The following is a 25,667-nucleotide window of genomic DNA, read 5'->3' on the forward strand; positions in this document are numbered from 1 at the left end:
AATCTTCTTGAAACCTAATTATTGTAACAGCATTGGGGTGCTTTCACCAGCTCCCTGGAAAAATCCAGTTATTACCATCAAGAAGCAACAGCGCGCACATATTGCGAGGTGGCAGAACTCTTGTGTCATGAATGTAATACAGAAACATTTGCCTCCAGCTCAGACACATTCTGTCAGAGCATCCTCAACGCATCTCTCCCGAGGAGTCAGATCTGACACTTGGGATGGCTGGCTGTCTACTCATCCACCCACTTCTTCTCAGGGTTTCTCTTTGCCTAGCAGGAGTGGGTACAGGGTTCACGGAGAACCCTGAAAGTAGGCTATTAAATGACCTAGATTATTGCAGGGTAGGGGGGTGGGGGTTCTATTTCTGTGCTTCTCGGCCTATGTGCTTATGTTAGTCGCTTTGTCTCCGGGGCAGCCTCTACCCAGCAGGAAATCTGGTAGGGGGAGTGGAAGATGTATTAGGGAGAGCAGACTGTCTAGAGAGAGGAGAGAAGATGATGGTGAATAAAAAATAATGGACCCGAGGAATAACTGGAATACAAAAATGCGGTTGAAATCCAATCCTTTCTTATGTTTGTGGCTTAACATGTGTCAGTTGGCACATTAACAGTAGCATATGGGTTGCTCTGATGTGAGTTACTGCATACAGTATGTTATGTTCAGGCCTAAAATGTGTAATTCTTTTGGATTAGTGTTGGCAGATTTCAGTGTGCAGCGTACAGTAAATGTTCATAAATTTAATATATTTATAAGCTTTTCTGTGGAGCTCATTGCTGTCTGATCTGAGAACCTCCCAAGTAGCTCTGCAGAGCACAGCACTGGTACCTCAAACCTCCTTTACCGAGGCAGGGGATGCTACAGGGCTGAGGACAGAGCCTAGGCCATCCCCCAAGTCATAGCCCAATGGCCTTAACTGCTTGATCGCTCTTCTTAAGGTTCCTACAGGGAAGCACCCATGTCACTGAATAAAACATAGGTTTGCCAGTGAGGTAGTGGCAGGTAATGCAGCTTGAGTGCTTTCTACCATGCCTGTCCTCTGGGTACTACAGTTGATAGCAAGTACCTTCCAGATGACTTTCTTGCAGGTCAATTCACGATTCCTACAAAACCCAGCCTGAACACAGAGGATGCAGTCTGAGAGTGTCGATTTTTTATGGAGCACATCAACAAATAAGCACACTCCATATGAGCTCCGTCCAGTGGGACAGGAGTCCGTGCTTCTCCAGAAATGAGGTAACCAGGTTAGATCTTGCTTCCTGGCTCCCATCCCACTGAGGGGGGGCAGGTGGTAGGATGAGGGTACAATCATCTGCCTCAACCCACCCTGAGGCTGAGTAAGGTCTCAAAGAAAGAAACAGCTATGTTCCAGTATCTAATGTTTTTGAAATAAAGGAACAGAGGCAAATTATGTATTTCTTTAAAACTGATTTCAGTGGAGTCTCTCTGTTCATCTTTTCCCTGAAATTATTTCTAGCCTCATGCTCTCGGTGAAGTGGGGAAGCTCTGGCTGTGGGCTGTTCCCAGAGGTCTTTGTCCCATCAGCAGAAGGCTTAAGTATCATCAAGAGAACAAAATCCTTGGCAGAGAATATCTTGAAAGCATGACACCATTGCTCAGCCTTGCGAAACGTTTGTTCATTTGGCTGGGGCAAGGAATATTTTCTATAGATGTGCATAATGTTTTTTCAGCCTCTTGCTAAAATTGGTCAAATTGACTTTTGTGCTTGGAAATAACATATGATTCCATGTCGAGCTGGCTACTAGTAGGGACTGATACACAAGAAACCTCTGCATCGTGGTACTTGTAGCACTTTATGATGACTAGAGACAATAAGACCAAGCAGTGAAAAAAAGCCTGGAAATCATTTTTGTCAGCAAGAAAATGCAACCTAACAATGAAAAGCAACTACATAAATCTGCATGAAAAACTAAAACAAAGCCTTTTGTCCTGGCTCCGAGCCACAGTCCAAGCTCTCCACTGGGAGCTGCCTCGATGGTCCTGAACCCCCTGACTCATATGGGAGTCATGGAAGATTTCTTCTGGTGCCAGGCGCATTAAGTTCAGAAGAGCACCACAGACTGATGAGTGTAAGTAGAGGGAGAAAACGTGATTTGTTCCTGCCCGGTTATCTCCTCATCCAACACCCACCGTATCCCCAGGAGTGGGTGGAAGCTGCTGGGCATGGAGGAAGCAGCTCTGGCACCCTCTTAGGAGCCAGGATGCACATGGCTACCTGGAAATGGGCAGGTCTTGCTTCTGATGGTTAATCTTGCTCCTGCTCATTGTTATGTGGACTTCAGTAATGCTAGCTAGCTCCTGACAGTCACTCAAGGCGCCGTGGTGCATTTGCAGTGGAAGTGCGAGTGTCATGAGTTGGCATTTGCTCTCATTATCTAGTTTTCTCCCTACCTCCAACATGAGGCTTCACTTGTCCCTCTCTGAGGGTGTTCGTGAAGCTCACTTCTTCCATCGTTTCTCACTGGATTAGAAAACGAAACCTACCTGGGCATGGATTGGACTCACTAGGCACAGGGCTGGCACATGCAGCCATATAAGCCACGTTAGAGTGAATCTTGCCTGTCTGGGGGAGGTCTGGTGATTACAGCACTAGACGTCCTTGCACTGCACCCCCTTAGCTCTGGGAAGAAGCTGCAAGGACCCAAAAGCCTCTGCGCATCTAGAAACCCAACCTTCAAGTGGGGTTGTGTAAAAGGATGATGTGCAATGCTGACAACTGCGGTTTGCTCTCCCATTTGCCCAAGTGCACTGGAAATCTTCTCCTCGTTTCTTGTAGCTGCCTCACTTCCTCAGTGTTAGATACGAGTTCACAATGTGACACAGGAGCAAAACATCCCCAGCGACACCAAGCCCAGGACAGACCAGATAAATGGCTGGTGGCTCTGGAATACACCCCAGCAACTCTAGGTATGTAACTGAGGCTAAACATTGAAGAGCTGGTAAAGCAGAGAAGTGTCTACAACTGCTCCCAGGCATTCAAGGCCTAATTTTGATGGAAATACTTAAGAGAAAAGGGAGAACTGTTACGTGTCAATTAAATTTAGGGCATAAACCTGCTAATGTTGGAAAATTATATAGGTAAGAAAAAGGAAAAGGGATTTTTGACGCAGCAAGCCCCAGACTAATGGCATGACACTAACAGAAAGTGTTTTCCCAGAGAAACTGGTAAAAACTTTGTTATTTTTACTTAAGAATCATCCAACAAAGACCCAGCATCTGAGACTGGGCAAAACACTCAAAACAGAATAATCCTCCATCTGCAGTAGGATGGACAGGGATGGGAGGATTTCATACATCTTTGTAACTCTATTCTATTATTTGAACAGTAGAGAATCAAATTAAATTATTGATAAAGTAGTTATTTGAATTATAATGTTCCATTTCCATTACTTTTGGCTTTTCAGAAGTTTCCTCTCTCGACTGAAACTTGTTGTGCTGAGCGTTAAAACAAAACTCTTTGTTTCAAAACTTGAGCAAACCCTCTTTTTTTCTGTCAAGAGAATGGAGTAAAAAAGACACTTTTCCTGGTACACATATCCCTGCACCCATACTGAAAGTGGTTGAAATGGCAAGTAAAAAGCTCTCCTGATGTGCTAACTTAACTGCATTTGTGTGTGTGCGTCTATAGACAGAATTAAGTCCCGTGTGCCTGTTTAAAGACCCCAGGTCTTGCAGCAGGTATACTTGCAGGGCATTAAAACATAGCCAAGAGATGTGTGTGGATGTATTCTGGAAAAAGGGGTAACCGTTCTTATGGGATGATTTTCCATATGTAAGGGGAGTGGGCAGCACTGACACAGAAGACTCAAGAATCAGATGAAGCTCATGAAGTGTGTGCATGTTCACAGGCACGGGGCACATTCACAGAGCAGAATAAGCATTTGTGGATGAGGATGCAAAATGCTTATATTTTGCTTATGGTATCATGGTTTCAGGATTTTAGCCTGTAAGTAAGAACTTAGGGTTTTTTTCCCCCCTTACCTTCCCTTAAAAGAAGGGAAGAAACGTGGGTCAATTTATGATGAGGTAAGGGAACAGATTAAGTTTGCAGTGGGTTTTCTCTCCCCTCCTTTTCTCCTGAGTGGCATAAAAAGGAGCCTCCATATTCCTCTCCCACATGCTGTCCTGAATTTCTCTCCTTTCCTCAACACTTAACTTTTTCTTGGAATGCCTTTACGTGCCAGATGACAGCGAGTTACTGTGCTAATTGCTTTATTCTTCAATAAGGACATTTACTATACCAAACTCCTACAATACTTATGTGTAAATTAGAATTTGGCCTTGGAACAGCCCTCTTTCAACAATTAAAAATCTTTCTTGAATGGATAGCTTTATAGATTCAAAAAGCTTTGTCTTGGATAGATTTTTTTATCTTTTTCTTTCTTTTTTCGGCATTAGCGGCTGTTTTCACCCTGATATACCTTTATCAGCCAAGAGAAGACTAACAAGTCTCACCAAATTGCTCTTGTTTATTAATAAATCTGCATTCAGATCTATTCCATGATACAGAATTATGGAGCCCCGCATATAAATTCCCTTCTTTAAATAATAGCATTCTTCAAATACATAAGTTGAAGTTTTAAACAAGTGTTTACCAACCTGTCAGCTACGCCGAACAGGGTTGCAGCTGCATGGTGAGCACCCAGAGCCACAGGGAGTAAAAGAGGAACTTACCACTTAGTTCTTTTTGCCCAGAGAAGAAATGATAATTTTAGTTATACTTTGCTCGCTTGCAACAATAAAAACAAAACGAAGCCACAGAAGAAAACTGTCATGTTACACCCCTTCCATCTGGCCTGTGCTACACACCCACATATCCCGTCATTCTACAAATTAATCTTTCACACATTTTTTAACAAAAAAAAAGTGTTAATGTTATAGAAGAGAAAATAAGGTAAACAGAGAGCTGTGTAAAAATACATTAACATTAAAATATGGTGGCAGTTATGGATTTTCTTAATTGAATAGGAGAGTAAATATTCACATCAAATCAATGCCAATGGCATGCAAATTAAAGCTACATTAGGGCAGCCTTGATATAGGCATTACCATTTTTGACACTTCTGTGATTTAAAATAATGTGCAGACTTTATTCGTTAATTTCTTCCTCCCTTCTTTATGTTATTTTTGAGTGGGTAATTTGCCATTACAGAGCAAAATCCTTCTCCTGTGCCCTCTTATGTTACACTATCTTATTTTCCTCTTCTGCCTGGAAGGCCCTGTGAACACTGGCTCAGTTTAATTTAGGGTTACTATTGAAGCCTCCCCACTGCAGGACAGACCTCTTTGAGCAGCTGCCTTCAGGTTGTACCTGGCCTTGGCACACAGCCAAAGAACCTGTTGGAAGTCTGAGGAAAGGTGCCTTTGATTCACTGCACCATGTCCTGCAGGCATCCCCCTCTCCTAGTTCTGCACCTACATCTCCCTCTACATCTTTCTTCCATCTTCTGTTCAAAAAATGCTTGAAAAAAAAGAGAACAAAAGCATCTCAAGGAGGAGGAACCTGGCAGGGGCTCTTAGAAGCTATATGGCTCCAGAGGTGAAAGTAGGAGGTATGAAACTCGCTGCCTGGCATAAAAATCAACTCCACTATGCAGGAAGGTGGGACTGATGGATCTATATGGGACAGAGATGAAGGAGTACACAGCCAATGTGATGCCAGCAGCTGGTGAGTAGAAGCTGTACCCTGGTGTGGATTACACAGATATTTCCTCCTGGATGACCGGAGGGACGTTCAAGCCCTACCCTGTGTGGCAGCAGCAGTGCCATACATGTGCAGCCTGCGCTCCTATAGCACTTCATTTTCTTTGGAAGCTTCTCTCTTCCCTGGCACTTTTTCAGTCCTCATCAATCACTAATGCTTCTGCATGCTGTCTCTGGATTTTATGAAGATGGGTCCACAATCTCACCACCCAGAAGAAGTTGCATGCACAGGTGAGCTCATGCAGTGAGAGCCAGCATGTGCCTCGAAGCGGCCTCCTTGCAGGGCAAAAGAGTGGTCAGATGGACCGGAGAAACCAAGTGCAGGAGGAAGACAAAGAGCAGCACTCTATCCCCAACTTGACTGTTCACCTTCCATTTGTACAGACTCAGGAGCAGACTCTAGCTTCTCCTGTAGCATACCTGCACAGCTAAAAGCTCTAAAGCTTACCAAAGACTTGATGGAAAGAAAAATTTTAGTTCTCAACACGAAGTCCCAATAAAACGAGTCTGTACTGGAACTCCTGCATCTGAATCCTATACAAAGCTAAGAGCCACCATTCAGGTTTTCCTTCTGCTCTTCAATATGTCCCAGGAAAGTCAGGTACAAATCAGCCGCAAGGTCATACTACAAGTGTTAGCTGCATATCTTGGAGGTTGCACATCAGAGTCCACACAAAAGGAAAGAAGGGCTCTTGGCTGCAGCAAGAACAGCAAAACTGTCACCACTTAGGCGGTTTTAGTGCAAAAGAGAGTCTGTGAACCTTTGCTTCAGAGGGCACTGTGCTAAATTGGGTGACCAGCAAGATTAGGACAGAGGAGTGTGTGAGGAGCCTTATCTGTTGCTTCTGGTGAGCCCTAACCTCATTCACCACAAGGCTGATGTGACTGGGGAGAAGGGGGATAGGGCCTGCAAGGGTGTATGTTTTCGGTTTCATTGAGCACCTTGTACCAAAGCAGAGAGCTCAGAAGATGCTCTCAAAGTTTCTCACAGGCACTGAAGACTATGTTTATACACATAAACCAATTTCCTTCCCTCTACTGCCTAATTTCTTCCAACCTTAGCTTTACCTCTGACTCCCATTCTACTTGTCTTTCTTTCTCTTCTTTCCAACTCCCTCCCTTATCTTTTTCTCAGTCTCTTACTTTTTTTTCTTCCCCATACATTCCCAGGTGAGTGAGGGCTGTTGTTGTGGAGTTTTTCTTTCTTTGTTACGTGGAAATAAGGGGACTTCAGAGTTAGGAAGCCAGGACACTGAGTTCTTATAGCAGCCTGACACCTATTCATTGCCTGAAAAAAATCCACTTCATGGTCCATCTCTGCTTTTTTATTTTGAAGAGCTGAGATGATAAATGCCAATTGCAAAGACAGTTGGCTGTAATAGTTAACGTTTGTGCAACACTTCACATATCTAACCATTGTATCTGATCTTCACCACCAGAAACACACAGAGCTGCTGCTGCAACTGCTACTGCCACCCAGACTGTCTCTGAGCGTGATGATTAATGAGCTCACAGCCCTATTTTGCTGTTGAAGTTAATGTTGCTTCCTGAGGGCAACACGCCTGATGAGAGAATTTGCAGCAGTCCATACGCTATATTGATTCAAAATGCCACTGTATGTTTTAATTAGCTTTTAACCATTAAAAAGTGGGTCTGGAAATGAAAATGGCACTTATGCTTATGCAGGACACGTCTGTACCAAAAAGGTGAGCATTAGGCCCAGTTACTGACCTGTACGCTGAACCCCCACTGGCACTGAAAACCCATCTTGGTGGCCGTTAATACATTTTCATGGCTTTTCCTTTTTGTTAGCTTTATACCAAATATCCAGTTACATCTATTTTCAAGCCCCGAGGAATGTATTTTTTCACCCACCCACGCTATCTTTTGAGAGTTATAACATGCTAGAAAAGTTTAATTTTGCGGAGTTGTGTTTTAGGAGCTAACGTGAGGGAGTGGGCTCTGTTGAGGCCAGTGAGAAAGTGGTGTGCTGGGATGGAAGGCTGCACCGCCACCTCTCCTTTGCACCACCAAACAGTTTCTATTAAGTCATTAACAAGATGCTCATTATTTCCGAACCTGTATTGTACTTATCCTTCAGTATCTGGATAGCAAAGGGCTGGCTGAAGAAATCTGATCAGTAGGAGTCATTTTTGAGAACTGATGGAGGACAAGGCAGGTATTTTATCCTTCAAAGAGGATGAAAAGAGAATTATGGGCCAGCTATCAAACTTAATTTTTCAGACAAATACAGGAAAAAATAATTAAACATTTTAAAACCACCTAGAAGACAACAAGGAGATGAGCATCAGTCCACACTGATTTATCACAAATGAAGCAGGTTAAACAAATCCAGCTCCTCTCTGAGACATGTTAAGAGGCCTTGAGAGAAGGGGAGGTCATCAGCTCTATGTCTTGCCTTCAGCCAGGCTGTTTGCCTTGTCTCACCTGGAGCTCTTGTGACTAAACCAGGGAAGATGGTTGAGTCCAAACTAACCAGTGGTTGCAGAACCATCTGAAAAGCCATGCACAAGGGATCATTACCAAAATTTCACTGCCAAACTGAAGGGCTACACTGAGTCCAGTTCTCTAGGTAGCTGTCCTAGATTTGATACAACTCTATTTTTTTCATTAACGATACAGATAAACAGATTAAAAGTACAACTCTTAAATTTGTAGTTGACACCAGTTTGGAATGAGCTGCAAGCAAACCAGAGGAAAGATTGTAATTCAAAATGGTTCTGGCAGATTGGAAAATGGCCCAAAAAAGTTGAGTGCATGGCAGATAGGATGGAAGCAAAATTTTCTGCTTCGGTAGTAATAATAAACTGTGTAAGTGCAGGATCCACAGCCAGGGCACAGCCGAGAAGGATGTGGACCAACTAGAAGATGAAAATAATGAAAGAAAACATGAGAAACATGACCTACAAGGAACACACAGAGCTGTTTAATGTAAAGAAGACAAGGCTCAACGAGGTATGATGACTGACGTTCAGTACATGAGTTATTAGGGCACAGAAGACAAACTCTTCTGCATGACCATCCTGGGTAGGAAAAGAAGTAACAAGCTTCTTACAACAATACTTGCAAGAAGACACCAGGAAAAAGGTATCTCTGGAAAGGCTAATGGAGCAGTGAGAAGGATCGCCTGGGTGGATGGTAGGGTCTCCTTCACTGGAGATTTCTGAGACCAGGATGGATCAGCGTTTCTCAGAGACAGCCCAGATACAGATGATCCCGACAGTGGTCCAGACAGGGAGGTGAACTAAGTGATCTCTTGAAATTCATTCAATACTTTTCTTATTTTTTTTTTTTATTTCTATGTTACCCATGGGAGGTACAGAACCACTTAGTGTCACAACTCCACACCAGTGAAACAGAAGTATCAGGGGCCAAATTAAACCAATCAATGAAAATGACTCGCATTGAGCTTGGCTGTCTCAAACTGGTTAATCACTTGGGGTTTGCAACTCATACAATTTATCATCTGTGCCTGCTTTATCACCAAAAGCAGATATTTTCCAATCATAGTGTGGAGAAAATCAGATATTTTTGTCATGACTGAATGCTCTAAATGCATTTACAGCTTTACAGACTAGTTAGACGTAATGTGTATTTAAAATTCTTGAAACCGGCAAAAGATCAGGTTGAGGAAGGAGAGAAAAATGGTAGAACAGTGACACTGTGCAAGTTTAGTTTAAATAAAGAATCTTATCAAATCCACTGACTACTTGTTCACATCTGTCCAAATATAACTTATGCCATATGTCCTACTATATAAGTCAGCTTGGAGGCAGGACACTTTCCCAAGCAGCAATTCACTTCCTGAGTCTGCTCTATCTTCTGGAGAATAGAGAGGTGGGAAAAAATGATACATCACTGAAAAATCTGAGAAACAAACAAAATAACCTTCTAAAAGCCTCTGGGAAATAAAATCCCTTTCTCTACCCTAACAGTATGGTTAGCTGAATCTTTTGTCTTCTCGGGTATTAGGAAGGGTAATCACAGAGATGCTGTCCTTACCATAAGCTGCCTTTGAGGAAACCAGATGCCTCAGTTTTACTTCACCTTTTTCAGTTTGCCAAAGTGGTAAACACTCTCTTGCCGGTCACCTCAGTGACCATCGCAGAAACACAGCTTACAGTTGCAGCCTCTCAGGTCAGACTCCCAGGTTCAGCCACTCACTCCCTCAACCATTTATGGGTCTCAAGGTTTTGATGCCACCCAGAGCTGCAGGCAGGAGTGGGAAGACCCACTCCTGCCCCGTTGCTGTGCTTCCCAGTGAAACACTTCCCAATGGGAGCTTTCAGCTGGTAGTGTTGGATAAAAATATCGGCATCAAAATCCCGTTTCGGATACCAGAAGCCTCCTTATGGCTCTAAGAGTTTAATTTTCATTTAAACATCAATAAATAGCAGCATAAGGGTTTAAGATGAATTATGTAAGCCCTTTAGCCATAGCCATTACATTCTGCCACAAAAATGAGCTGCTGTTCTCACTTTGTTTTATGGGCTCAGTGTAGCCTGTTGTTATTGTAGCTGCCAAATAAAACCCAGCAAACCATGCAAATGAAAATATAATCTTTTATGCTTTCATAGTCTTAGGATAAACTGGCATGTGCAGTTTTAGAGGAGCGGGTGTATTTTTTGCAGTCTGTGGTGTTATGCCCCTGTCTCGGGAGCCTCTGCGAGTAGAGAGTAGCAGCGTCTTCTTGGTGGAGACCCCTCGGTCAGCTGCTCTCCTGTCTCCGACTGCAGCGCTGTCACAAGCTCACTGGCAAAAGAACACACAACAGATTCCTGAAGGTATGAAGGAAGGAAGGATTACAGGTTCTTTCATAAAACCACAAAGTCCCTTTCTTTCAAAAGAATACATTTTCCACTCTAACTTCCCTGGAGCCTCCTCGTTCCCTGACGGGACCACACACCCCACGACTTGATCCGATTCCTGTGTTTCCCAAGGGTCTGTCACCCAGCAAACGTGCCAAGAGAGAAAACCACGTGAAGTAATCGTGACAGGGAACAGCAGCTGAAGCCAAATGGTAAAAGCAGATGACTCTGCACAGAAATACCTGGGACAAAATGTGCACGAGTACATGGAGAGAGAGAAAAAGAAGAGCCAAGAGGGAAACAAATCAGGGACGGGGTCTTATTCGTGCAATGTAAAAAATGGGACTGTAAGTTAATGAGTTAATGTGCTTTCAAGCTAATTACAGTAGAACACAGCAACTATATTAATGGCAAAATATTGAGATTATGAGCACGTGGACTAACAGATAACATTTAGTCCATAACTCTTCCACCCAGAATTAAGATTTGAAGACTGTCTCCTTCACCTTTGCAATGCCTTGTCTCTTTCTTTTGTCTGTCTCAGTTTATTTTCGTCGTCACATTCACTGGTGATAACATTTTATATTTTGTGCTTCCTAGTGGGAGCTATGCTGGATGCTGACACCCACTCTTGTGCAGAGATTTTTGCATATTTTTTTTTTCCTCTTCCACCCGTTTTACACAAGATGGTAACATATGGCCTTGGGTGATTAAATGATTTAGTGAATGAACTGAGCAGAAAGAGCAGGCTGATTGGAAGAAGACAGCTTCTGTTTAGGCATAAATGTCTTTGTAATCTGTAATGATAGGAAAGAAATTACAGAAAAGCATAAGACAATTTAATTGGGTTTTGGTTAAATATTGTATTCTTCAGGTCTGCTTTAAATATAGTGAAATAATAGTATAGCGGCTACTACTTATTTTGTTTCTACAGCATGTCCTTGTAGACAGGGGGACCCCTCAAATGTAGACAGATGCATACACCCACACACAGCATATAAAGAGAGAAAAATTAAGTAAACAGTTTTGTAAAACTCAGTTGGCATTTTATTTATTAACTTCTGAACAAGGCAGTCCTACAGAACTTGGTGTTGGCCACCACACTAGTTGAAAAGGCTTCACACCTCCAAGCTTTCTCAGAATTACTCCGACTGTAATCCCCAGTCGCACCTATGTGGCCTCAGCAGGAACCACAGAAGGTTTTGTGGAAGGAAGATATCTAGATACCTTCTGAGCAGTCCCACCCAGGACATCTCTGCCACTGTAGGCCCCAGGGCACAAATTAACAACCACTCCCGCTCTCTTCCTTTCAGGGCATCATGATTTTTGTCTCTTCTCTTTTTGGACTCTACATTTTGCACTTGTGATACATGTTTAGGGAAATGCTTGTGTGTTCTTGCGAGCACGCGGTGGCACGTGGTGTAGGTCTGTCCTGGACTAAGCATCTGCTTATGGTTGGCCAGTGTTGTGAGAGACTGGACTTCAGCAGCCAGGCATTCCTAAGCTAGAAATTTGAAGCCAATTCCTTTGTATCCAAAACAAGTCATCTTTTGAGGCAAAACATTTCTATTCTGGTTCCAGCGACGTGTGCATATCACTAATGCTCAACAAACAAATCCCACTGAATTCCCATTCTCATCTCTGCTCACGAGGACAATTCCATTCTTTATCATCAAATTTTTACACAGGACCATAAAAACGTTTTGGGACGTAACAAAGAAGTCGCTGATCGCAGTAATTTTTGCCCATGTGAAGCAGAAGCTGTAGCTGAAAGCTAGACAAATCTATGCTCCAGAAAAGGACAGACGGACCTAGAGAAAGTCTCTCAGTGGTGCCTGTCCTCAACTTGCAGCCACCTCTGTGATAAACCTCCACGCATGGTGCTCCTTCTCCTTTACCTGACAGTGCTTGAAAGAGGAGGGAAACTTTTGGCCCATGTGCTAAGAAAAGCTCTTAGCTGAGCACATCCTGGTGGCTTACCCAGCATAGCTAGGGCTGATAGGAATTACTGATCCAGTCAGACTCTGGCACAAGATGTACATTTAGCCAATTCATGCAAAGGCTGTATTATATTATCTTGGCACTTCCCCAACACTGGTTCCCCAGAGAGAAAACTCTGTTCCGTGGTGACATCAGCTGAACCTCAAGTGTGATGGCAGCTCCAGAAACTATGTAGCTTTTCATTTTTCTGAAAACCAGGCTGCCATTAATTAAGTTTCACTACCATTTAAAAAAAATATGTAAAAAAAAAAAAAAAAATTCAAGAGTGCCATGATCACACATCATTTTTACTTCTCTGGGACACATAACCCTGGAGGTATTTGCTGCTGTACCTCCAGTCCTATTAGTCAAAGCATTCTGGGAGAGTTTTAATTTACCAAGGGGGTACCCACTTTCCTATCAATGAAAACAGTAGTAATGCTTATGGGTGATGGTATCTGGTCCAAAATAACCTGTAGACGACAAACCCAGGATATTTGACTACGGATGAGCAGTTTTCGTCAATTTCTTTTTTTTTTCATGGAGAACAAAATGGGTGGTATGTATGGTAACTAGAACAACACTGATCGACAATGTGAAGAAAACGTAGAAAATCGTGTTTTAGCAGGTATAAGAAAGAAGTGTTAAGGGCCAAATTTGCAGCTGGTTCCATGGTATAGCTGCATTAACATCTAAACCTATGGTTCTAGACCCAAATATCACACAGGTACCTTTGACCTTTGTCAGCTCAGGCTCTTCTGCCGGACTGTCCTCAAGAAGAGCTTTCGAGAGCGCAGAGCACCATTCAAGCTTCAGAAACAAATGCAACAAACGCATTTTGAGGCTTGCAGGCAAAGCTGCCATCCACAGCACAGCTCGCTACGTGTTAATCTGTCTTGAGCAGCAACAAACAACGCCGGGAGATTCACCACACAAACCGTCTCAGAAAAGCTGCCAGGAATCCTCGACGTTCCCAGATCAGAGGTGAGCGGGGATGCTCTACCGGAGCTGCAGGCGCTCCTGTAGCACCACGTTGCAACGTCAGCATTGGTTATGAGCCAAAGGCCTTCAGGCTTGCTTGTTGCCTGGAGGATATAAATGAAAGTCAGCAGGTGCAAAGGTGCAAGAAGTGCAAAACTGCATCATGTCTTTCCACACTGTGTTTGTGCAGTAAATGAGACTCATTTCTTTCCACGCTAAATCGAGACCATTTTTATTTTCTTTGGCTTATGAATGCTCTTAGTTCAATTTTCATGTGTGTTCTCTATGGTACCTTGGGATGCCTGAGGTGATTTATAAATATGTGTAGAGACCAGGTGTCTTGCCAGATGTTTATGTCCCTTTACAACAAGGCTTCACCATCCCTTCTAATGGAACGCCCGCCCTATATTATTTTTTCTAATAGAGGATCAACTGGACTACAGGGTATTTGTGAGTTTTCCCTGTATAGGAATTTTTCTTAATTCGCTTTTCTATCATCTTGTTTCTGCATTCAAAATAATGATAAGCCTTTAAACCTCTCTAAGTACTCTTTAAGAAAATTAGAGTTCATTTCACATTTTAAAAAAACTCGCAGGCAAATGTCAACGGTTCCAGGTTTAAATCAATGAAGTCTGACTCACTGCCAAAAAGATTTTTAATCTTAAATTGTTACCTACATTCACTTTTTTTCTGTTTCACTCCATTTCCTATTTCGAAATAGCAAAAAATTATTTTATATAGTAGCTGTATAAACAGTAATTGCAGATAATTCTCTTAAATATAACTGTAGTAAGAAATAACCTATAGCCCCAAGGGCAAACCAGTCTGAAGAGGCAAAAAGGACAAAGTGATTTCACCAAGGTCACATGTCAAATGATAGAATAGAAAAGAAAATACAACCTGATTTAATCAGGAATCAGCACTGTAAATACTAGGTGAGGGGCAGTAAGATTTTTCTCATACATCTTAAAACATAAGGAGGCAAGTTCACGTGTGTGAGGAGGAAAGAATAAATGAACAGAATGTATAAACAGTAATGCCTCATGAAATTTTATTTTAAGATTACTTTTAAATTCCAGGTCCTGTAAAAGTCTTTAAGGACCTGAGAAAGTCCATTTGCTAAATAGCCTCTTTTGCAAATAAATTCTTTGAAATTTTTCACATTAAGCAGCCTCATTTTTCCCAGTTTTGTATCATGAGAATGACTAAACTGCCTCCCTCAGTAAAGCTGCACTTAGAAAAGTAAGTATTCATAAACTGAGGTCTTACTAACCGACCCCGAGCAGTTGGTGAGATGGCTTATACTAGGAAGCATGAGGCAGGATGCAGTTTAGAGATCTAGGACAACATGGTTAGTGTAATCATTTCAGGCACATTCACTGGAAGTTCAAACATATACATAACTGTGAAAGTTATTTGTATGTTTCAGATTATAAAAAATAAACAACTTCAGAACTATTTGCAACAGTATTTCTTATTAAACTATTTTCAACATTTATTTTTGCAACAGAAAGAAAAAGCAGTTTAGTGGTTACAGGGAAGATGTTCAAGAAATGACAGGCAGCAGGGAATAGAGCACTGATTTTTCTCAGATGAAGTGATTATTAGCACTGAGGAGACCATCAGGAAACATGAAGAGTCAGCATCTTAGCTGCTGTGTCTTGAAGACAAGGACAAAAACCCATCGAGTTCCAGGTATAATGGAATATGGAACATGATGCCAATGGAAAAAAAACCCCACCCTTACAGATGGAATTGTATCAGTATCTATGAAGGACTGAAACACTATGAGGTTAATAATTAAAAAATCCCACGCTGGGTCTGTATGAGCAATCAGTTCACCAAAAGGTAGAGAGAAAAGTGTTTCCTTTTGTATATATGTATATTTTATATATTTTTATATATATGTATGTAATCCTTGAAGCATACGGACACCTAGATGCTAGCTGCTGTGTGATATACATATCGGTGCTGTCAAATAAATTAGGCACAGCTAGAATTCAGTATGTTTCTTCACAAGGGTTTCATATTACTGAAGGAGATTAAGTATGTGCCTTCAGCTTTTATATCTACTGAACAAATTTTGGTTATTAATAGATATGAGTTCTTTTTCTTTAAACTCTGGGTCTCTGTTGGTGAGCCTTGTTCTCTTCAAAATACTTCCCCGTGTTAACTGTTTATCTGAAACTGAAGGGGAGATGGGGAAACACCCAACTCCTTGGGTTAGTCTTTTCCTAAGAAGTCCTTAGTTCTTCAAACCTGGCCTCCACTGCCCTATCCTAACCCACCATTAAGCCATGGTATTCTCCAAAGCCACTGACCTCAATCTCCCCACCTTGAGGTCTGGAGAGCTCCTTTTCCCCTCAGGCTCCATCCTTCCCACAACTGCCACTTGCTGCCCAGAAGCAGGCAGGCCTGGGCACCTGCACATCCCAAATGACACCAACCTGCTGGTGCTGCTCCTTGTAACCCGCCCTGCTGCGCTGGGAAGAACAAGGACTAGTGACAGAAATGCAATGCTAGAGGTGGAAGTCTAGCCCAGGACAGGGCAATCCATTAAAAGAGAGAGGAGACAACACACATTCCCATCATGGTCTTGTTACAAATTCACAACTGACCTGTGCCAACTGAGGAGAGAGGGTAGGATACAAACTAGAGAATTACAAAGGTAAATATTTATTAATGGATGGATCTTTGAGAAACCCGCTCTAGTGGGAGGTGTCCCTGCCCATGGCAGGGGGGTCGGAACTAGATGATCTTTAAGGTCCCTTCCAACTCTAACCATTCTATGATTCTATGGTAATGCGCATGAGGTGCCCCGGCCAAACTAGGCACACCCCAGGGATTTTTCTCTAGGGGTTTATACAAGGGTATGATATGAATTACCTACTAATGCATATTTCTAATTATCCAATCATAAATGTAGTACGGCAAAGCAACTACATTTTTGTAGGTCTTGTAACAGCATCATCCATCAGCATCCTTGTGGCTTATCTGTTGATCCAGATGTTTCTGTCGTCAACTTCTGCAAAGCTATCAGGCGACTTGTGTTCCTCTTAGATACGAATCCCTCAGTAAATTTTGCAAAAATGTTTTCCTATCTTAGTCAATTGCTTGTTCTTCTAAGTAGGGGGCAGGTGATGGGTCTTGGGTCTCGCAATAATCATGCAGCAATTATATGCTAATAATGTTCTTGACTCCCAATGGCTGCATGGTCTCAATCATCTGCAACACAGTCTCCATCCTGACAGGCCCTGAGGCAGCACAGTGAGTAACGCCTGGGCAGTGGGCAACCCACACTGGGCTGGTGGCGACTGTGGGCAAACTCCTTGCGAAGCAAGGGAGGACAGAGTTGGGCGGTTTCCTCAGGGCAGACATACTGGCCTGGTCAGCACTGGTGACCGCCGAAGCCTGCCAGGCTGGGCTGGGCCCACCACGTATGGCCTGCCAAGCACAGGTGGCCCCACCACCTGCGTGCCCAGACTGACTGCAGGGACACATCTCACTGCCGGGCACGGCAGCCTGTCCTGTCTTGTACCCCCAGGCCAGCACCAGCCCCGGACCAGGGCCCTACCGCCGACCCCCGGCCCCAGCCGCCCCTTCGCCCCTCCGCCGTCCCGCCATGCACCGCGCCACCACCCCACTCCCCCCCACCCCGCCCCGGCAACCGCGCGAGGCCGCAGCCCGCGCGCGCCCTCCGGAGCAAAGCTCCGCCCCTCATGCCCCGCCCACTCCGCCCTCGCCCCACCCTCGGCCCCGCCCACTCCCCGGGCTCGACGGGGCCCCGCCCCCTTCCGCCTCGGCTCCTCGCCGGGTCACGCCCCCCTTGCCTCTCCGCCCGCCGCCATTGGCGGCGCCGCCGGCCTTCCCGGGCCGCCCTCCTCCACTCAGCGCCCGCCGCCGCCCGTCACTCACCGGCGGGGCGCCGCGCCGGTTGGTGGCGGCGGCGGCGGGGGCGGGCCGGGCTGTCAGTCAGGGAGCGGAGTCCGAAGTGGGGAGCGGGGAGGGGGCGAACATCTGTCTGCCGCAGCCCGGGCCCGGCTGTGCCGCCGCCGTGCGTGCGCCCGCCCGTGCTGCGTGCGTCCGGCGCCCCCGCCCTCCCGCACCCCCCCCTTCCCTCCCCCGCGCCCGGCCCCGGGCTCCGCGCCGTCTGCGGCCGTCGGTGCCATGGGGAGCCGCTGAGCGCGGGGCCCGCTTCGCTCCGCTCCGCTCCGCCGGCTGCCCCGCTCGCTCCTCAGCTGCCGGCAGGGGGGAGGCCGGGGGTGGGGGGGGCGGCGGCCAGCGGGCGCGGGGGGCGGGCGGGGGGGAGGGTGGGAGGGGGGCGAGACGCGATCCCGGAGCGGCAAGTGAGCGAAGAGGAGCCCGGCGGGCGGCGGCGGCGGCGGGAGCGCGGGGACTTCGGGCCGCTGCGGAGTGTGAGTCCCGCTGCCCCCATCCCCTCACACCCGCCGGGCCGGGGCTGGGGGCCGGTGCGGCCCCGCGGGGCGGGCGGAGTTGGCGGCGGGTCCGGCGGGGGGTGGGTGCAGCCGGGCGGAGGGGGGGGGGGGGGGGAGAGGCGGGGGCAGCCCTCCCCGGGCGGCGGGACTGGCCGCCCCGGCGCCGCTACCGGTTACTTTTCTTTTGTTGCCGCCGTGACCCGGGGGCGGCTTTTCCTGCCCGCCGGGCAGCTGCTTCCTCCCCCCGCGGGGCGGCCGCCGGCGCGCCGGGCCCTGGCCCCGGACGGGGGGCGGTGCTGCCCGGCGGTAGCAGGCCCCCTGGCCGCGGGGGGCGGCCGGTCCCGGGCGGGTCGGGGGGGACAGCCCCGGCGAAAAGTTGCCGCCGCCCGGCGGGGATGGTGGGGGGGCCGGGCCCGCCGGGAACTTGCTGGGCGGTGGCACCGCGCCTCCCCCTCACGGCCCGGCCCGGCCCGGCGCGGCCCGGGGGCGGCGGGCAGGTGAAACCGCCCGACTTGGTATAGAGACGAGCGCGGCGTGAGTGTCACCGGCGGGGGGGGGGCCGATCCCGCCGGCGGTGCGAGGGGGACGGCGCCCGGCCGCCGCTCCCCGCCCCGCCGAGCCGCTGGCGGGGGGGAAGAGGGCTGCGGGAGCCGGCGGGGCTGGGGCCGGGGCCGGTGTCCCGGTGGCAGGGCGGACAAATAAACGGGCAGCCCGAGCCCCCGCCGGGGGAAGAGCGGTTTGTGAGTGAGGCTGGAAGGGCGGGAGCCGCGTGGCCCGGGCAGGTGGAGGGCTGGGCGGTATAAAGGGGCTGGAGTTGGAGCGCTCGGTGTCACTTGCGCTGTCGGAGCCTTGAAACCGAAAGGAGCGGCGGCGGAGCGGGGAGCCGTGCGGGAGGGGGCTGAAATAGGCTGGGTTAATTCCTCCTTTTAACGGAACCTCTGGGCTCAATAAAACCCAGTTGGTACGGATTTCTCGGGTAACCCCGCGGCCGGGGTGTGCTGTCAGTATATAAAGCGGTCCTCCGACTTAAGGCAGAAGTGTTGCTATGCTGCAAATACAGTAGAGCCCCATATGTTTAGGATTTTCTTTTTTTTTTTTTTTTTCTTTCCCTGTTAGAAAGTTTGAAAAAAAGAGACTTTGAAGTATTTTGTTTATACTAACAGAAGAGAAAAGTTCTCCTAAGAAAAAGCTGGTGGCAGGAGTGTAGAGGAGTAGCATATGGCATTAAAAGGAGCACAGCTGGAGGTAGCATTTCCATCTGAACATGATGTCAGAGCAGCTGACAGCCTGCCATCCCTCAGCCTTTTATTCTAACACACAGACAGGGAGTTAGTGTGTGCAGATCTGTGTGTGGAGAAGGTATCTCATTCCTCTCTAACATCATCTCCACTTTGCATCTGTCTCTCCTAGTCTGCTTTTTTTCCACCGATCTAACAGACCTGGAGCCAGCAAGACTCAGAGGAAAGGACTTAATCAGGTTTATGTGTACTAAAGGTAGGAGTAGCAATAGATTAGATACAGCATATTTCTGTTTTGGTGTGTTGTTTATTGAATTTCAGAACAAAAAAATCACATTACTTTTCTAACCAAGTTTAGAGGTAATATATGAAATTGAGTATTAAATAGATAAGTGGACTTAGTCAAAAGGCTTGGCTACAGTTGGAGAGTATCAGTTCTTGGGCACATTGTTAGCATTAACTTTAATGCATATTTTGAGAATGTCTTGGTTTGGAAGAAAGAGAGAGCAAGTTCATTCTTCATGTCTGAGACCAAAACTGCATTGGATTTAGTGGCAAGCCTAAAGAGAGTTCTGCTTTATGTTCTTGTATTGCATCTTTTAAATGACTTTAGGGGGGGTTTAGTGAAATATATGAAAGTGTGCTTTTTTTTTTTTTGCCTTTTTTTTTTTTTTTTTTTTAAAAGAGGACCGTTCTGGCTAAAATGTGTTTGTGGGGAAGTCTTTCATTAAACTTCACGGTTAAATATCCAACAGCTCAGAACTGCACTAGCATACAGCTGTAGTGCTTCTGAAAGATAGAAATCAGTTATGTTTTTAAAAACTTTTGTACCCTGGAGAATGGCTTGACTGGTTTCCTCTTTTCTTTCTCGCGTGTAGCATTTAAAATCTTTTATTTCAGCATAACAATAATTATTTGAAGGAGTTTTTGTATTTGCGACTAATTTAGAACTTGTAGATTTGAGCTGCCTGAATTGGCCAGACAGCTGTAATCGCACTCCTCTATTCTTAATCTCTTTATCTGGGCAGCAGCTGCCATATGGCCACAGTCAGCTGGATCAGATGTTTATAAGCTTCCTTCTTCGTCCCTCTCTGTCCTTTCAGCCTCCTAATTTGATCACAGCTACCTTGTGAGCTGCCCTCCAATCTTTATTTTTAGCCCTCTTAAGGATTAGGATTGATGTTGGCTGTGGGGCACTTAAAGTGATTGTATTGTAAATCTTCGTGCTTTACTCTAGCAATGGTATTTTACAGAATATAGTATGGGTTGTGTTGTAAGTTTTAGTACATCTTGGTTTGCGAGGGATGAGGATTTTTCAATAGTATCTGCCAGCCTAGAGCCACGAGCTGCTTAGATGGTTTGGGAGAGCATTGCTATCAATCACAGAAGAATAGATTAAGACAGGTTTTTAAGAGATTTTACTTTCTATTTGAGTTTTGACTTCTCTACTTCTTTGAAGTTTATTTTTTCTTTATCATCGAGGAAGGTGACTAGAAAATTGCTTGGGTAAGAACAGTACTCGGGATACTGATTTTAAATATGCACACACGCTCACGTTGAATGACTTTTTTTTTTTTTTTTAAGTTTGGTACTGGAAACTCTGCCTGGTGTGGGAGGGGAGGGAAATTTCTGTCCTTCTGCATAGAGGAAGCGGTGCTTGTTGGCGTTTTGGTTATTAGCTTTTTCGTGTAAATTCTGCATGTTGGCAAAAAATGTTCATGTTCTATTGTACAGTATGGAGAAGGTTTTAAACCTGAAACTGTACTTACTCCAAGAAGAAACCACATGACCTAAATTTCTAAAAACCTTGATTTTGCTGTCGCTATAAATTGACACCTGTAAATAATTTTTATACTTTATGAATGTTAGACCTTCAGATTTGATTATATTAGCATTTCTTCATGTGCAAACCTCTCCTCTACTACAATTTGACTTTAAAAATAAGGTTGATGATCTGATTTTTTTTTTTTTCTTCCTCCCCTGTGATCTCTCAAACTTAGTGTTTGAAAAAAAAATTTTTTTTTTGGGTCTGCCCTCCTAGGGACGCAATCTGGAGGAAGTTCCCTGAAAAAAAAAATAACTGTTGAACAGATTTTATGAACAGCAGTGGTACTTTAAAAAAAAAAAAAATTACAAATGTACCTATGTGCATATTAGAATGGCTTATTTACCATGGAAAGGAAATTGTAACTTCAGTGGTTGATCGGGGAAAGAGTTGCCATCGTACGTGCGTGTTAAATAATCTTTGCGTGGTGTCAGTACCAGAATTCTGGCAATATAAATACGAGGCTTTCAGAGTGGAATAACTTGGATTCATAAGTTCTGTGATTCCGACCTACATTTAATTTTTAAAAATCTCATTGCTTGTAGGTTATGAAGACAGTATGGAGTTTCCTGACCACAGTAGACATTTGCTACAGTGTCTGAGTGAGCAGAGACATCAGGGTTTTCTTTGTGATTGCACTGTTCTGGTAGGAGATGCCCAGTTCCGAGCGCACAGAGCTGTACTGGCTTCATGCAGCATGTATTTCCACCTCTTTTACAAGGACCAGCTGGACAAAAGGGACATTGTTCATCTGAACAGCGACATTGTTACAGCCCCAGCTTTCGCTCTCCTGCTTGAATTCATGTACGAAGGAAAGCTCCAGTTCAAAGACTTGCCCATTGAAGACGTGCTAGCAGCTGCCAGTTATCTCCACATGTATGACATTGTCAAAGTCTGCAAAAAGAAGCTGAAAGAGAAAGCAACCACGGAGGCAGACAGTACAAAAAAGGAGGAAGACGCCTCAAGTTGTTCAGACAAAGTGGAGAGCCTCTCCGACGGCAGCAGCCACATGCCAGGAGACTTGCCCAGCGATGAAGACGATGGAGAAGATGAAAAATTGAACATCCTGCCTAGCAAAAGGGACTTGGCGGCTGAGCCTGGGAACATGTGGATGAGATTGCCCTCAGACTCAGCAGGCATTCCCCAGACTGGCGGAGAGGCAGAGACGCACGCAGCAGCAGCTGGAAAAACAGTAGCCAGCCCCTGCAGCTCAACAGAGTCTTTGTCCCAGAGGTCTGTCACCTCCGTGAGGGATTCAGCAGATGTTGACTGCGTGCTGGACCTGTCTGTCAAGTCCAGCCTTTCAGGAGTTGAAAATTTGAACAGTTCTTATTTCTCTTCGCAGGACATGCTTAGAAGCAGCCTGGTTCAGGTGAAGGTGGAGAAAGAGGCTTCCTGTGATGAGAGTGATGTTGGCACTAATGACTATGATATGGAACATAGCACTGTGAAAGAAAGTGTGAGCACTAATAACAGGGTACAGTACGAGCCGGCACACCTGGCTCCAATGAGGGAAGATTCGGTCTTGAGGGAGCTAGATAGAGAGGACAAGGCAAGCGATGATGAAATGATAACTCCAGAGAACGAGAGGGTCCAGGTGGAAGGAAACATGGACAGCAGCTTGCTCCCTTACGTGTCAAACATACTTAGCCCCGCTGGCCAAATTTTCATGTGTCCTCTCTGCAACAAGGTCTTTCCTAGCCCCCACATCCTGCAGATCCATTTAAGCACGCACTTTCGAGAGCAGGACGGGATCCGCAGCAAGCCTGCTACCGATGTCAATGTCCCCACCTGCTCGTTGTGTGGTAAGACTTTTTCTTGCATGTACACCTTGAAACGTCATGAGAGGACTCATTCAGGTGAAAAGCCCTACACTTGCACCCAGTGTGGGAAGAGCTTCCAGTACTCCCACAACCTGAGCCGCCACGCAGTGGTTCACACGCGGGAGAAGCCTCATGCTTGTAAGTGGTGTGAACGTAGGTTCACGCAGTCCGGAGACCTTTACAGACACATTCGGAAGTTTCACTGTGAGTTGGTGAACTCATTGTCTGTCAAAAGCGAAGCACTGAGCTTACCTACTGTCAGAGACTGGACCTTAGAAGATAGCTCACAAGAACTTTGGAAATAAAATTTTTATATATATAAATAATATATATATAAATCTATATAGTTGTGGTACAGTCTAAAAGCAATCTTGTTTCCTTGAACTGAAAGTTTGGCTATTAGCTTGTTTTTGCACTTTAAGGCAGCATGAATATTTCACTAATTTAGCACTCCGATAGAAATGAACTGTAGAGGTAATCCGACAAAGTAACAAATTACGGAGCGTATTTTTCCCCCTTTTCGGAATAGAAGCCAGCGGATACTTTACTTCTAAGGAATCTCCAATTCAAAAAATTTGGATGTGGCTTTATTCTCCCCAAAACACTGCATTCTTTTAAGCTCTCGATCTTTTTCCTGTTAAAAATCTGAATGTAGAAGTCCTCTCCCAATTTTGTCAGTTCCTTTACATTTCTATAATTGCATGAGTCCTTTCTAGCTGTTGGAAACCTGAATGCTTTTAGACCCAAATGGAAAATTTCTGAAATGCTGGATTATCTATTTTTAAACAAGCGGTTGACTTAAAACTTATTATGGCAACTTCTGGATTTCTGACAGTTCCCACTGGAAAAAAAAAAAAAAAACACAAAAACACAAAACAAAAAACAACAGAAAAACATAAAACAAAAACCCTGAGAGTACACTGGGATCACTGGGACTCTGTCTTACGTGAAGGTTTGCTTGGGATGAAAAAGGATATTGCAGCTTCAGCAGTGATGAACTGTGTGTTTAAAAAATGTGAATTACTGTTATTGTATACTGTAATTGATTACATGGGCTGGGGGGAGGTATCAAAGAACTTGGCAGGTTGTGTTGATGCTCTTAGTTGAGTCTTGAAAAGTAAATATTAACGCTACAGAAATGCATGATTTTCAGTATATTTTTGTCTTTGTTTGCATTGTATAACTTTAACGAGTGAGTTGAAAATTATTTAATTTCCTTAGGAAAAAAACCCGACACCGTTGAAAATGCCGGTGTTATGAAGAAGAGAAATGCACTGTTTTTATTTTATCTAATTTAAATTTACTTTCCCACTGTCTTTAAGTTGAGAAGAACTTAAGCTACGAGTCGCCGATTTAGCTACGTTAACAAGGAGAAGAAAAAAAAAAAAAAACGAAAAAAAAAAAAAAAAGAATGTTTACAACCAGGCTTCGAGATTTGCATGTGCGGTGTGCATTTACTAACCCCAGACCCCTTCTAATTGCACAGACCCCACGCCAGCTCCAACTGAGGTGCGTCCATTTCCCCAGATGAGCATTTGTAGGATTCCTGCTGCACCACTCCACCACAATAGGTCGTTCTTTTTTTCGCCCCCCCCCCCCCCCTCCCCTCCTCGTTGAAAAGAGGCTGTGGACTGAATTAAATAATTAAAAAAAAAAAAAAAAAGAAAAAAAAAAAAAAAAAGGCAAAAGCCCCGGGCTGAAAGGCCTGGGAAGGCCTGAGTGACAGGGGGGCCGGGGGAGGGCAGGGGAAGGACTATGTGTATCCAAGCAGCAGAGACTGCAGCCTGACGTGTGGTTTTAATGACCAACACGCAGGTCAAAAGCATTTTGCACAGTGTTTGTTTTCCTGTCTTGCACTTACAAATAAGGTCTATGGGAGTAGCATGGAAAACGTTTGCTGTTTTTTCCTTTTTTTTTTTTCTCCTTTTTTTTTTTTTCCTCTGCTTTTGTTTAAAATTTGATCGCCTTAACTACTGTAAACATAGCCTATTTTTGTGCTTAAGATACTGAATGGAAAACTCCATTGTGTATTGCTGGACTGTTTTGGAAATATTTGGTCAAATGTGTGTTAATTTGGCTGTAATGGCATTTAAAACAAAAAAAAAAAAAGCTGTGAAAATGGCCTTGGAGCGTTATCTTTAGTTACTTGAATAGTTTCTAGGTTTTAAAACTACATTCTTTTCTTAATTTAGAGAAGACAATCAGTGTCTGAGGAAAATGGACTTTCTCTTGGATTTTTTTGTGGTCCTTGTGAGTGATTGCTTTTTTCCTTTCCTTAGTTTCACATTCTTCTTTTGTTCTAAAACTTAGACTGACATCTAGCTTTGACAATCATAGTATGTTTTATTTTCCTGAGGGGGGAATAACTTATAATGCTGTTTAGTTTTGTACTATTGGTGTGTTGGTGAATTTTTAAACTGTGTGCTAACTGCAATAAATTATATGAACTGAGAAATCAATTCCCTTGTCTTTTTTCCCTCTTTTAAATTATAGTTACGGAGTATTTTTTATAATGTGTAACTTTATTACTTTTGTACAGACTTCTATTGCTAACTGTGTATGGAATATGTTTTCAGTATGCTTTTGAGCACTTTGTTGCTAACGTACATATTTACATCTCACTTAACATTTAAAAAAAATTAAATGCTTGTGTTTTGAAAGCATTTCTGTGTGTGTAGCTCTCGATCATTCTCTAGGGGGATTTTTTTTTTATAATTATTTTTTTTTCTTCCCCAAAGACTTTTGCAGAAGCAAGCTATTAAATTCCAGAAATTTTGCTACCATGCAAATATCTATGGAGACACACAATTCCTTTTCTGGGCTTAATT

General features: G+C 44.6%; 1 protein-coding gene across 1 annotated transcript; it reads left to right on the plus strand.

The window, feature by feature from the left end:
• The first annotated feature begins 19,434 nt into the window (after nt 1-19,434).
• Nucleotides 19,435-23,144, plus strand: ZBTB18 (zinc finger and BTB domain containing 18). Its single transcript, XM_074168713.1, has 2 exons — nt 19,435-19,447; nt 21,562-23,144. The coding sequence occupies exons 1-2, from the start codon at nt 19,435-19,437 to the stop codon at nt 23,142-23,144; spliced, it is 1,596 nt and encodes a 531-aa protein (XP_074024814.1).
• Nucleotides 23,145-25,667: the final 2,523 nt, after the last annotated feature.

The sequence above is a fragment of the Numenius arquata genome, chromosome 2, assembly GCF_964106895.1.
Source record: "Numenius arquata chromosome 2, bNumArq3.hap1.1, whole genome shotgun sequence".
Classification (NCBI taxonomy): domain Eukaryota; kingdom Metazoa; phylum Chordata; class Aves; order Charadriiformes; family Scolopacidae; genus Numenius; species Numenius arquata.